The sequence below is a fragment of the Dunckerocampus dactyliophorus genome, chromosome 4 (assembly GCF_027744805.1).
Source record: "Dunckerocampus dactyliophorus isolate RoL2022-P2 chromosome 4, RoL_Ddac_1.1, whole genome shotgun sequence".
Taxonomy (NCBI): domain Eukaryota; kingdom Metazoa; phylum Chordata; class Actinopteri; order Syngnathiformes; family Syngnathidae; genus Dunckerocampus; species Dunckerocampus dactyliophorus.
The window spans coordinates 18,609,334-18,622,321 of record NC_072822.1 but is presented as its reverse complement, the minus strand read 5'-3'; the positions used below and the strand labels follow the sequence as shown (position 1 = coordinate 18,622,321).

At 41.5% G+C, this 12,988-nt stretch overlaps 1 protein-coding gene across 3 annotated transcripts in view; it reads left to right on the top strand.

Moving 5' to 3' along the window:
* LOC129179425 (tetratricopeptide repeat protein 28-like) overlaps positions 1 to 12,988 on the top strand; it is a 234,345-nt gene that overhangs the window by 88,228 nt on the left and 133,129 nt on the right. The window contains exon 1 of one of the 3 annotated variants that reach the window (XM_054772638.1): positions 1,999 to 2,667. The exons of the other annotated variants lie outside the window; for them this stretch is intronic. Within the exon in view, the coding sequence (XP_054628613.1) occupies positions 2,641 to 2,667 (27 nt within the window). The 5' untranslated portion in view covers positions 1,999 to 2,640. Of the gene's footprint in view, positions 1 to 1,998; positions 2,668 to 12,988 lie in introns of those variants that run through there. 3 annotated transcript variants of the gene reach the window in all.

Below are 12,988 nucleotides of genomic sequence, written 5' to 3'. Positions count from 1 at the left end.
GCAACTTAGCTTGTTGAACAGTTTTGCTGTGATCAACCAATCAAAGGATGGAAAAGTGCTGATGTCAATGTGGACCAGCAAGCAGGCCCTGAGAGGCAAATATTTGCTAGTAGTGTGTATGTGACAGGGACCAGCACTCCTGATTCTGAAGGCCGTGGGCAGATTACATTGATGTGGCAACACATAGAAGCTGAAATCTGATTGGACAAGAAAATCTAACATACACATACACATACACTACTGGAAGCACAGCATCCAACAAACACGCCACTAAATGAATATACAGTAAAAGACTGTTGGGAATAAATGAATACTATTTCATGGAACAAATATTGAAACTGAAGTTGTACATGTAGGTTAGTCCTTCTGGGAATGGTTAGGCCAACAGAGAAGGCTTTGCTTGCCCTGAATGCACACCAGTGACATGCAGTCAAGGGAGGCAGAGCCTCATCAGTCATGATAAAAAATGAAAAAAATGAATAATGATAGTGTAAAACAAATATTCATATTTGTTGAAGTTGGATCATGGCGCCCGCCAGTTTGTCTTTGCCAGTTTCTGTTTGTCAACATTTTGCCAATAGTGTAATGTTGCAGAAACATTTATTATACACCTTGACTTTCTACAGCCTGTGTAATGTCTTCAATGTAAGTGTGAGATCATTATTGTTGCTCACTGGGCAATAACATGTCAAAGGGAGGCACTTGCTGTACCGCTGCAGCCTGAAGGGGTCGGGCGTGTGTGAGCTTTTGACAGCAGTAGCACGAGCTAGCAGAAAGTCAAATGCATTTAAGTAATTTTATGCTCTGCTGAATGAATGGATGTATTTGACTGCAAAGAATTATGATTATATACACAAGATCACAAGGAGGTGACCTCGTTTATCGCGAATCATTGGTTCCAGCCCCGCCTGCGAAGTAAGATTCCATTATAATAAAAATAATATTTTTGTAGTTGGGCATAGAAAACCTGTTTATGACCTTCTAAAAATGTTTTTTTATTGAATCCCTGTAGACATGAAATAACATCCTTATAGTCACCTTTATACTTGTGTTACCTTATAGTAGAAATGATAAGCAATAATAAGACATAATAACGCACCGTTAGCATTGGGAAAGTTCCTTGTGGTTGCAGTATCTTGAAGTAGTAGTATGTGTAGTACCTGAAGTGACACAAGAGAGGGCCACCGCTTTAACATTGGCAGTCTGCCAAGCTAACTAGTTGGCCTCCAATTTATTTATTCTAAACTCAAGAATAGGTTTGAAACTACTGTAAGTGAGGAAGAAGGACAAAGTAAGAAGCCAAAAACATACCACTTCCACACAGAATGGGAGTAGAACCTTTTTTCACTATGTGATGTCGGACTGCAAGGATCCATGGCTGCGAGCTAAAGTACTATAATGTAAAGAAATGTCTCATCAATGTCACGTTACTGACACCTGGAGAACACACTTGTAATATGACTTGTCTTTCAGTATTTTTAATAGTTAATAATAATTAACCATAGTCAACCACAAACCAGCGATTATTTATTAATGAATTAATTTGTGAACAAATGCAATGTAGCGAGGGACGACTGTATCAGAAGTTTTCCTGGAGAAGGAAAGGCTGCATGTAACTTCATATACAGATAAAATGTAAGCACACAGATGTTTTCCAGTTAATAAACTATTAAATAAATGGGACTAAGAAGTATAAATAATAACTCGATTCCTTTTTTTTTAACAACCGTGAATTATTGACTTATTTTTCTTGTTATCCTCTTCATGAGCAAGCTGTGTCTGAGCAAAGATGAGCAAAACCTCCAAAAGAGTCAGTGCCTCACCAGCCATGAACCTCACCGCACTGCTGCACGCCACATGTGTAAATCTGTATAACCTGATTATGAAAATGAGCCTACCTCTTGTCTGGGAACGTAGCGGCGCTATGACCCTGCGGCTCCTGCCTCCTCAGCGAGTAAAGAGAGAAGGGAAGGAAGTCATCAGAAAGCTTCAGTCCAGTTTGTTGCTCTTGCACGAATCAGTTTATCCTTCCAGCTCCTCACAAATTCCAGGGATTTTTTTTTTGTGCTTCCCCCCTCCTCCCCCTTGAAAATAGTCTCCCCCTTCTTCCTGACTCGCTCGGACTCCCTCTCTCTTTTTAAACTGTTTCTCTACGGAAGAAAAGTGCGTCTTCGCCACTGGACAGAAAGAGGGATCACTGTGATGTTAATGTCTATCCCAAGAGGATAATCTGGACTTACGCGGACGTTTTAAAAAAGTTAAAGACATATTTTTCTGGGGTGGATCCGACGTGGAGGCACGGATCCGTGCGTTCCTTCGGCCAAGGGAGTAGGTCCATAGCGGATTGCTGCTGTGGATTTACGCACACAGACGTCCGCGCACAGACACTGGCAACAAATACAGTGGCTGTGATTTCTTCACCGACTATAACTGTGGATTTAAACCGTGTATGAGTCGTGTCAGCTGCGCTGTCTGTCTCCATAAATATTGCTGCAAAACTGAGCCTACCAAATCTCAGCATGCGTCGTCCCTTGGAGAACATGTGAAGTGGCAGCAGCATGACTTGCGCCCTGGATTTCTCCCACTCCGAATTCCATTCTCCTATAATATCTTAATGCTGGTCCATTTTGGTTTACAAATATGATGAAATGGCAGCCCCGGAAGAAGGTGAGTTTTCTTCCACATTGTTTAGCCAGTTATGGCCATAAATCAGCGGCTCACAAGTTGCAAAGAAGGCACACGCCGATGTCTATAAACTGTATATTGGTGTACTATAACCACAACACTTTATAATCCTATCCAGGGTTTGTGGGATTATAATGCCTTCCCATTTACAGGTGCTTTTAACCTCTTTTAATGTGTTTTATCTTAGTTTATAGAAGCAGTTTAGCAGACAGCAAGCAGATGTGCAGTGTGTTACGCAGGGTTAGATATGCTGCACCTCTGTTTTGGATTATATCTTTATAGAAAGAAAGATATTGTAGCCAAATTAAACACAATATATTTCACTTAAATTTAAATGGTGATCAACTCACCTTTTCCATATTATCGGAAAGACTTTTTTTATTGATTTAAAGAGAACTGAATGTTTGTGTGTACAAATAATGTCGTAATGCAGCAGGTTTTTAATTGTTCACACTCCATAGTCTCGCTGTGTTACACAATGGAAACTATTTCAAATCATCTGGGGTGTATCAAAAAATTTGAAGGCACCGAATGGATTGTTTTAGATGTTTACCAGCAGGGGGCGCATGCCTGACAAGAAGCAGCAGCAGCAGAGGCTTCACTCAAGAGTTGCTTTTTAGGAAAATGATCCACAAAGTGGAGACAGTACTAAAATGACTTCTATTTTATGTCATATTTCGCAGCAGCTGTTTTTATTCTTTTGGACTTACAGCTGAGACATGCTACAGATGATGTTGCACTAATGTGTGACTTTTACAGCTGTGATGGATTGTAGGTGATGATGGTCGACTCAATGTGTTTCAACTTAATAGCGCATGCCCTCCAAACTAATTAAGGTCTGCTGTTAGTTTCCCATCAACTGTCATTAACGTGGATGATCTCAGCCTCTAATACAAACTCCTTAATGTGGCATTGCCAGCAGAGAAAGCAAAAGCTGTGTGAGCATGCGCTAATGAATTCTACAGCTGTGTAGTGTGTCTGCCAGAGTCATCCATGGAACCCCCTTTGAGGACACAAAGCCCTTCCTTACTGAAGGAAGTGTCATGTAAGCCATATGAGCTCCATCTTTAAATATTACAACAGTAACTCTACCCTTCATATGCAGATTCTATTGTAAAAGCCGACACTGCACGAATATGCCAAATAACGCATTCGGGAAGGAAAGTGGTTAAACTGTTTTTACTGTGATGATTAATTAACCTGTTGGAGATGTGAGACACAGATGTTGCTGCTGGTGGCAGCTGGTTGTTGGAAATGAGAGAAATTCATGTAAGAAGGAAAGTCCTTCCATGAAACTAGTGATTTAAACTAGTTGCTTCCAAACAAATATCACAGAGGCTTCAGCACACCGAATATTATGAATATATAAGTACAGTCGTGTGATTTTTTTTTCAAAGATGTTGCCTTTGTTTTTGTACGTTGTCTCTGTTTTTGTACAGTATTGCACGTAACAAACTAGTCTGTTTGTCCTGTACTGCAGCATTCTGCATAGCCGAGGACCCAGACAGACCACACGTCCGTGCATTTTTTTTTGTGAGTTTTACTGCTCAATAACCCAAGAAAGTTGTGAGTTTCAGCAATAGTATAATATAATTGTTTTGCATTGTTTTTTGCATGTAAAATTATAGTTATTCTCAATAAAATGCATTTTTTGTTAATATTTTTGGGTGTCCGGAACGGATTATTTTTATTATTATTTTTTATGCATGCTCATTTTTTTGTCGGACCATTTGGTACAAATTATTAACGAAAACCGAGGAATCACTGTACTCGTACTTCCACTAATTGTCAACTTCAAAAACATATGATAATTTAAACGAAATACATGCAACAGAACTCCTGCTTCCTCCCACATTCCAAAAACATGCAGGTGAGGTTAATTGGCGACTCTAAATTGTCCATAGGTATGAATGTGAGTGTGAATGGTTGTTTGTCTATATGTGCCCTGCGATTGGCTGGCAACCAGTCCAGGGTTTACCCTGCCTGTCGCCCGAAGTCAGCTGGGATAGGCTCCAGCATGCCCCCGCGACCCTAATGAGGAAGAAGCGGTATAGAAAATGGATGGATGGATGGATGGACACGCAACAGATGGACCTCCGGTGCAGTTGTCAACTGGTCGTAGAATTAACACATATGACATTGACCAGTTGAAGTTCATTCTAAAAGAAAACACAGCTGTGACATTCATTGTCATTGTCGTCATTTGAATATGCAGAATATTTTTATCCTGAGTTTGGGACACACAAGATGCCCTGAGAAGGATAAGGCTCTGTAATTTGTCAGATAGTCTATAAATCATTTTTACAGCAACATGCACAATACCACCATGCATTGCCTCAAAACCAAGAACAAAATGTCCCTTGACAGATAACAAAAATAGAAAACATCTGGTGAAATATCAAGTTTAGTCAGTCTATCACGCCACAGAGCCGTTTGTCTTGTCATGTCATGTTTGTGGTGCTAAATTAGACCGTTTGTGCATGCACTATGCAGCGGCAATATGCATTTAACTCTAAAAGAGTAAGTGAGTCATGCCGCTACTTACAGTCTTTGCTATTGGAAATCTCATATGCCTAAGAGAGGTGAGCCACCCCTGCTTGTCCCACATTGGAATAAAAAAACAGAAGTGCAACTGGAATGACATGACACTGTTGTAGTGTGTGAATGTGGTGCGTTTGCTTGGCTGTGTCCCTAAACTTAACCTCAGCCTCTTTTCCATGGATATCCATGGAATCCTGAATAGGAATAAACTATATGGCTCCAGATTCTCAAGTGTGAACCCAATGCTCTCACACATGAATTCTGTGATAAAAATGTACTTATTGATTCTGTTTGGACCGTCCATTCTAAACTGTACTGGAGACACGAACATGATGGGAAGTAGTATGTTCACAGATAATTATTTGCTCTATCAGTTTTTAATATTTTTTGAAATCTATTTTTCAAGCAATTAGGTGGGTTAAACACTGCAGAGAATTGTGTATTGTGCAGTGAGGTGCGCATGAGCAAAGACTGCCACATTTAGTTTCTGCTGTCAACCCTGCATTAATCAATACTGCACTGAGAGCTGTTTGATTGGCTTTATGGGCCACATTCAAATACATCGGGTGACGGCAGTCCTTTTAAGCAGCTTAGGCATTGCTATTTCGGTTAGTGATGCAGAGGAATGTCAACACGACCCCCGACCATTTTGCGATGGCCACTGCAGATTTCTCTGGGCGAGTATTAAAGAAGAGAGGAAAGCTAACTCAACCAGGCAGGGAGAGATGGCGGTAGGGCGAAATGTGCCCTGAAATCAATGAGAGTCGCTGATAGAATCTCCCCAGGTCACATTTCGACTGGAAAAGTGTGGGAGATGCAGGTTAGAAACTCAACATATCTTGAAAGGAAGACACTCGTGTGACTGTGCTTGCCTGTTAATTGTATTCAACCAGAGTGTCAAGAGTTCGTAGTGGTTCATAGGATGCAGATATTTTTTTGTGTGCAGAACTCTTCGTTCGTGTGTTAGTAACAGTACTTGAGAACTCTTACAAATGTTGTGTCCTTCAAAATACCATTAACAGTTTGCGTTTTATTGACCTTGATGTCGGAACTTAATTGTTTTGTTAAATAACTTTTAAAGCGAGGACTGTCAGCTGGTGGGTCGCGATTTTGTGGATGAAAACGTACTGTTCCTGAAATATTAATTAAACTTGTTAGTGCTGGCACACTGTGTTATATTGCACTACCACAAATTCAAACTGCACTGTCTTTTCATGAAATATATTTGAGGAATTTGAGTTGCCGCTTGCCATTAAAGGGTGATGGTGGGTCGCACCATTGAGAACCAATGTTTTAAAGTACATATCCACGATCATAAACAATTGGAGGATACTTGATGGGACACGCTGTGGTTGTCTAAAATCTACCTTGTTTCTGGTTACATATGTTTTGCTTGTCTCATTTCATTCATGGCAAAAACAGTAAGTGCACATTTTTTTAGGAAGTGGTGTTGTGCCATATCTGGAGGCCAGACTGTGTGTTAATCTACATCATGTCATGTGACACTGTGACCAAGTCAGAGGAAAGTGAGTGTTTGTTTTTGTGGTCATGCCAGATGTTTAATGGTTTCCACACTGGTGACTTAAAGCCTCCTCACCTGTGTGTGACAGCATGCCGTGCTCATGTTTCTCTGGTCAGACCCAGTGCGAGTGCAGCACTTTTACATGCCTATCTACAGCACGTTCATTGGCTTTTCACCTCACAGACTTCCTTGGGTTATTTATGAGCTCTCTGGCCAGGGGAAAGGGACTGCCTTTCCCCGTGGTGCTCTGTTGGTCTCTGTGACATCCTCACAGCTGGTGGCAGCAAATCAGTTTGAGAATACATCTCGAGTGGAAGAAAAAATGTCAAGCGGTGCAGAAGAAAGAAGTACAGTATGTGGGCGAGGTTGTCAGCAGGAGAGGCAATCATTTGGAGCTGAGACAAAGGTGGTCTATCTCCCAAGATGACTCATTACTATTCAGGTGTAATGGAATATGGAATATTTACACTCCCGGTCCTCTAAGTGGGTGGGGTTATCTTACCCACCAGCCCCTCATCTGGTTTGGAAGTTTGGAGATGGATGAGAACAACCTCTAATTTGAGTTGTATCCTTTTCTACCCTTACAGAAATAGGGTTACATACAGTATAGTATATATAATATAGTATATATAATATAAATACATTTATCGCACATTGATCGTTATCGAGGTAAAACAGCCCAATTTATTCCAGTATTGATTTGAGGTCATATCACCCCGCTCTAGTGTGTACAGTATGTATATACAGTGGTGTGACCCCCTTCCTGATTTCTTATTAATTAAAGTTAACTTAAATTTTTCAGATCATCAAACAATTTTAAAAATTAGTCAATGACAACACAACTGAACACAAAATGCAGTTTTTAAATGAAACCTTTTATTATTAAGGGTGAAAAAAAAATTCAAACCTTCATGGGCCCTTGTGAAAAAGTGATTGCCTCCCCTGCTAAAACGTAATTGAGATTTATCAGTGTGAAAAACGTTATAAAGCCATTTCTAAAGCTTTGGGACTCCAGTGAACCACAGTGAGAGCCGTTATCCACAAATGGTGAAAGCATGGAGCAGTGGTGAACCTTCCCAGGAGTGGCCGGCCAACCAAAATTACCCCAAGAGCACAGCGAAAGTTAGAACTGCAGGCCGCACTTGCCTCAGTTAAGGTCAGTGTTCATGACTCCACCATAAGAAAGACACTGGGCAAAAGCGGCCTGCATTGCAGAGTCCCAAGACCGTATAAGAATGTTCTTTATTGAAAAATGGCTCCAATATATACTGTGGTGCCTGTATAGATCATAATCTGTGCACACGGTAACTTCAGGACCATGATTAAGGTACTGTACATCTGGAAACAGGGAACAGGGGGCTTGATGGAAGGATTGAAAGCGAAGAGATAGATGGCTGGATAGTCATAAGACAAAATTGAATTGCTGTAAAACTGTAGACAATGATGAAATTTGAGGTGGTTGTAATTCCAGAAGTGAGAACGCTGGGGAGCACTGGGGGCTATGGAAAAAGATGCTGCACAAGATAGAGATTGGGAGTTTAAGAGTGAGAGGCCTGAGAGTAATACAATAGGGATAATTAATGATTGGGACCAATAGCACCTGCTGTTTTTTACACTGCCCAGTATTTATGGCCCAGTGTGTTGAGAGGGATGAGCTGTAGCTGCATGGCCAGCTTCCCTGGTCCATCCTCCTGGGGTATAAAAATGTGGTAGCTCAGGGTGGAGACTGGGTCAGGTAAATAGGATGGAACTACGACTCAGCAATCCATCTCTAATCTTTGTACCCTACTCATACTGTTAATCCCAGTCCATTTATCCCATTGGGAATACTGGACAGTGATGGAGGACAGCAGGAAGGCAAGGCCGACGCACATTGGTTTGCAGCACACACAAGCTGCGTTTTTTTTCCTGGTTAGGAACTCTTGGGAGCCCACTGTCAAAAAACAAGAGGAGAAACAATAGATGCAATTGTGACTGGGCCATCCTGCTCTCATTAATCCTCATTCTTTGGACCTGTATCTAGCACACTGTGTGGAGAGATGGATTTTTGGATTGCAAGTAGTAAATGTGAAAATTGATTTTATATGAGGAAGATTCTATTTCCATGCTCTCCTCCAAGTCTGACAGCGCCCATTTCTGATTTACCAGCATGGTTCTTTACCCTCCAGTGCCCCTGTTAGAGCAAATGGTGTTATGTTTGAATTTATTGAGGTCACTGTTCCACAGGTGTTGTCAGCTGCTTGAGAGAGGAGGTGCCTGTTTCTAAGAGGCCTCCAAAGAGACCTGACTTGATGGACCACATCAATAGGAAAGCATTTCCTTCGTCTCTGAAGTGGAACAGACTTCCACTATGATTCTTTTCACTGGTTAAGCTTCTGTGGTGTGAACTCGGCCTGGCATGTACTGTACAGTCAAGAGCTTTCATACACAAGATAGCTTAGATTGTATTTGATTTTAATTTTGTCAATGGCGCTGGATATCCCTTCGGCCTGAAAACACACATACTTTTCCTGTTTCAGAACATTTATCAGCATGGAGCTGCCAAAACCACAGTTCTACATTCCTTTATAACTCCTACTGGACTTGGTCCAGTTGGCTGGTTCTAGCGGCTCTGTACTCAGGCCTTGCAGCTGTCTCCAACTGATGTTGTGTTGGATGTTGTGACAGACTGCTCGTGGGCTCTTAGAGGGTCTGTGATCCAGTTTGGATTGAGACGTGTGAAAAGCACTGCTAATACCACCCTGCCACCAACTGACGCCCACTAATTCCATCTCTTCTTTTGTCAGAGATGGGATTCATAAGCCCCTTTTTGAAGGCTCAATTTTGCAGGAGTGTGACCATGCCTTAGCTAAAGCCACATGTAGCTACGTGACATTGCATTGCTCGCATTGATGGTCTGGGTCTGCTACCTGAGTGGTCAACATGGACTCCTTCATTAGATTACTGATATTTATAGAGAATGAAGAAGCAATTTGGCCTGCTTGAGTATGTTACACACGACAGAAGAAAAGATCACTTTGAGTGTTTTTGCAGTCCGACTGTGTAGCAGACACATGCTCTGGCCTCACGGAATACGTCTGCAGGGGTCACAGAAACAACCCATGTGGAGCGAGTGGTGGCTAAGATGATCTTTTTGCAACTATTTTCTATAAAATCCTGCTGAGGGAAATGATTCAGATGAGTCATTTCTGTGTCTTTTAGTTCTTGTTTTTGCTGTTGCTCATTGTAGTAAACTTGGACTTATACATTTGAGGCATGTACTTCATGAGACATCTGTGTTTATCACTTGCTACAATATTTGGGCCAAGAGTGTTAGGGTTTGTCTCCTATGAGAGATTCATGATTCCACCTTGTGACAAGACGCACAGACAGGCTGCAACTGGCACGCTGGCTGAGATAGGTTCCATAATGAGGACTGAAGAACAAACCAAACTATGGTCCACCCCCATGTGCTATTTCAATGATTTCATGCCTCATAGACTCTATATATTTAACCATGGTTTCTGTTGTAGTTCTGATAAAGACATAGTAATATTCAGTTATTGTACTACCTGTAGTGGAATCACCTTTTTGGGCCCCCCCCCCCCTACAAATTATTTGCTTTGTCTGCAGCCTATACTTGAACGTTAAGTCTGACACCACACCTTCCACTTCTAGTTTGCATTACAATAGCATGTAGAGTATATGTAAGCAAATGTGAAGAATATGGTGTGTTTTTCTGTACCATGAAATGTCCTTTTTGGATTTGTCATGAAGTGTCTTAGAAAATGGTTGCCTTGACAAGTGAGCAATATCCTGGTGCCAGATAATGTGTGATCGATAGCAGCTGCAATGTTATCATCCATCTGAGATGCTGAAATACTGTACCTTCTATCTTCCAGCCTGACGTTCCTCTCATTTAAGGTTGTACCTTGATCTATACTGCGGTCAGAGGTCACATTAGAGCCCATATTGTTCAGTAATTTGAAGACTTGTGTTACGGCTGTGAAATATGGAGTATCAGCAGCTTTTTAAGCGTTAAATTATCCTACACCGGGCTGAGTGGTGCCATGCGGGCCAGCCAGACGCAACATGGTGATTGCGGTGTGACGCTACATTATTTTAAGTAATGCATTTATTGCCATGTTATGTGTGTTGATGCCCTGACATTTGTCTGGGAATTCTGAAAGATGAAATCATGCTGAACAGAAGATGCTTAATGGTGCTCTTCCCAGTCCAGATGCTTCAATAGGGATACAAAATCACTCATTGGAACAATACAAAAAAACATCAGTAAAACATAGCACATAGCAGTTATAATGCCTCAGGTGTGAAATTATCCCCCTAATTTACATCGGGGGCTGCAAGTTTGGACCCTCCTCTTTATTTTCTCATTAACAATGTTGTCATTCTATGTTACTTTGAAGGCTGTCATTGTTACCGCTGCCAAGAAGGTTATGTTTGTTTTGTTGTTTGTGAGCAGGATTATGCCAAAGCTACTTAACCCATTTCCTTGGAACTTGTTGTGAAAGGGTAGGCATGGGCCAAGGAAAAACCCATTCACTTTGGTATGGATCCAGGATTCTTTCCACATTTGTTAAAACTGCATACATCTCAATCTCAAACTTCTGCTTACACAAGAGGTTGGTGTCTATGAAAATGTACCTTGCGGTAGAGTGTCATTCTGTTTCTTATTCTATCATGCTCGTTGAACGACTGGCTGAAATCGATTTCTTAGCGCTGTAGGGCTTGTTTTACCCTGCAGACACGAAACACATCTTGCTTACTGCTTGTAGGCAGTTTACACAGTGGAGGAAATTAAGTAAGGTATCTATGCTGACTGGTGTATGGATGTGAGAAATATGGAGATAGTCCATGCCTGACTGGAAGGGAGGGCACTGCATGTACCCATAATGCTCCAACCAGAAACAGCAACAAGAGCTGAAACTTTTCACTAGAAAGTCATGTCTTTTGTTGGAGTCTAGACAACAGGGACACTGTATTATTCATAGCTTTGCAGTGCACACACACACACACACACACACACACACACACACACACACACACACACAGCTCACTTCTACAACTCTGAATTCATAATTTCTCACATTAAAGCTTTCTTCATTGAAGCAATTACACAGTCACCCACTCATATGGATTTCCCACAGTTTTCCATCACCACTTTCCCACTATCGCGACATCATCTCAGCTTAGTACTGCTGCTGCACCCGTGCGAGCAAAGCAGCGCCTGAGGCAGCGCAGGTGGTGGCAGCCAGGATAGTGGCTCCTGTGAAGCACATATGCACAGGAACACCCATGGGAGGTGGGTTGGCCACTGTACTGCTCACAATGAAACGGCATTCCGGGATTGTTTGTTGGAGGTGTGAATGTGTGTGTGCGTGTGTATGTGCGTGACAAATGAAGCAGCCCCCCGCCCGTGCCAATGTGCTCTTAGTCACAAAACGAACATATTGATCTGGTAAATCCTTTTCACTGAAAATTTGGACCCCATATGTTAAAGTATGTTGAATATTGTTAAATTACTCTTTGCCAATGCAACTTTTTACACAGGTTTTGCATTGTGCAAGAATACCTTCAATATGAAATATGCAGGGAGTGTCAATGTCATTTAAATGAGGACTCACAATTTATCTTTTTTTTTTTTTTTACTACATTTGGTTATAGGAAACAGATATTGGCTTGACACACTGTGTATTTCTAATGAGAGAGGAACTGCGTGACGGGGTTACCAGTGTGACAGCTTGCTTTGAGATTGCGCTCATCAAGCACTTCACTTCAGGGGTAATAATTAGCACAGGGGTAATAATTAGCAAGTGCAAAATGCAAAACTACTTCAGAAGCTGCACTTTTTTGTTGTTGTTGTGATGTGCTGTACATGTGACACAGGTTTGTCAATCTTGGGTGTGTTGTGTCGACAGGCAGCTTGACAGATAATGAAGATGAGACTGTGGACCTCTTTGTCTCGTCCCCATTTCCATACAGACAGACTCATTTATTTCCCTGCCCTTGTTTCCTGTAAATACCGCAGTTGTAGCAGCTGTGGCACAGGAAGTTCCCCTCTCAGGAAACGTACACAGAAAAATATTGGCTTTGTATTTATTTATTTTTTTTACCTTTGATCTTGCATTCATTCCACAGCCTCCATTTTTCATTTGCTATTGATGCACGTGCTTCATGCTTCATTGTCTTAATCAGAGTGCGTATTTAAGTGCTTTCCTGTTTGGGAAATTAGCATCAAAT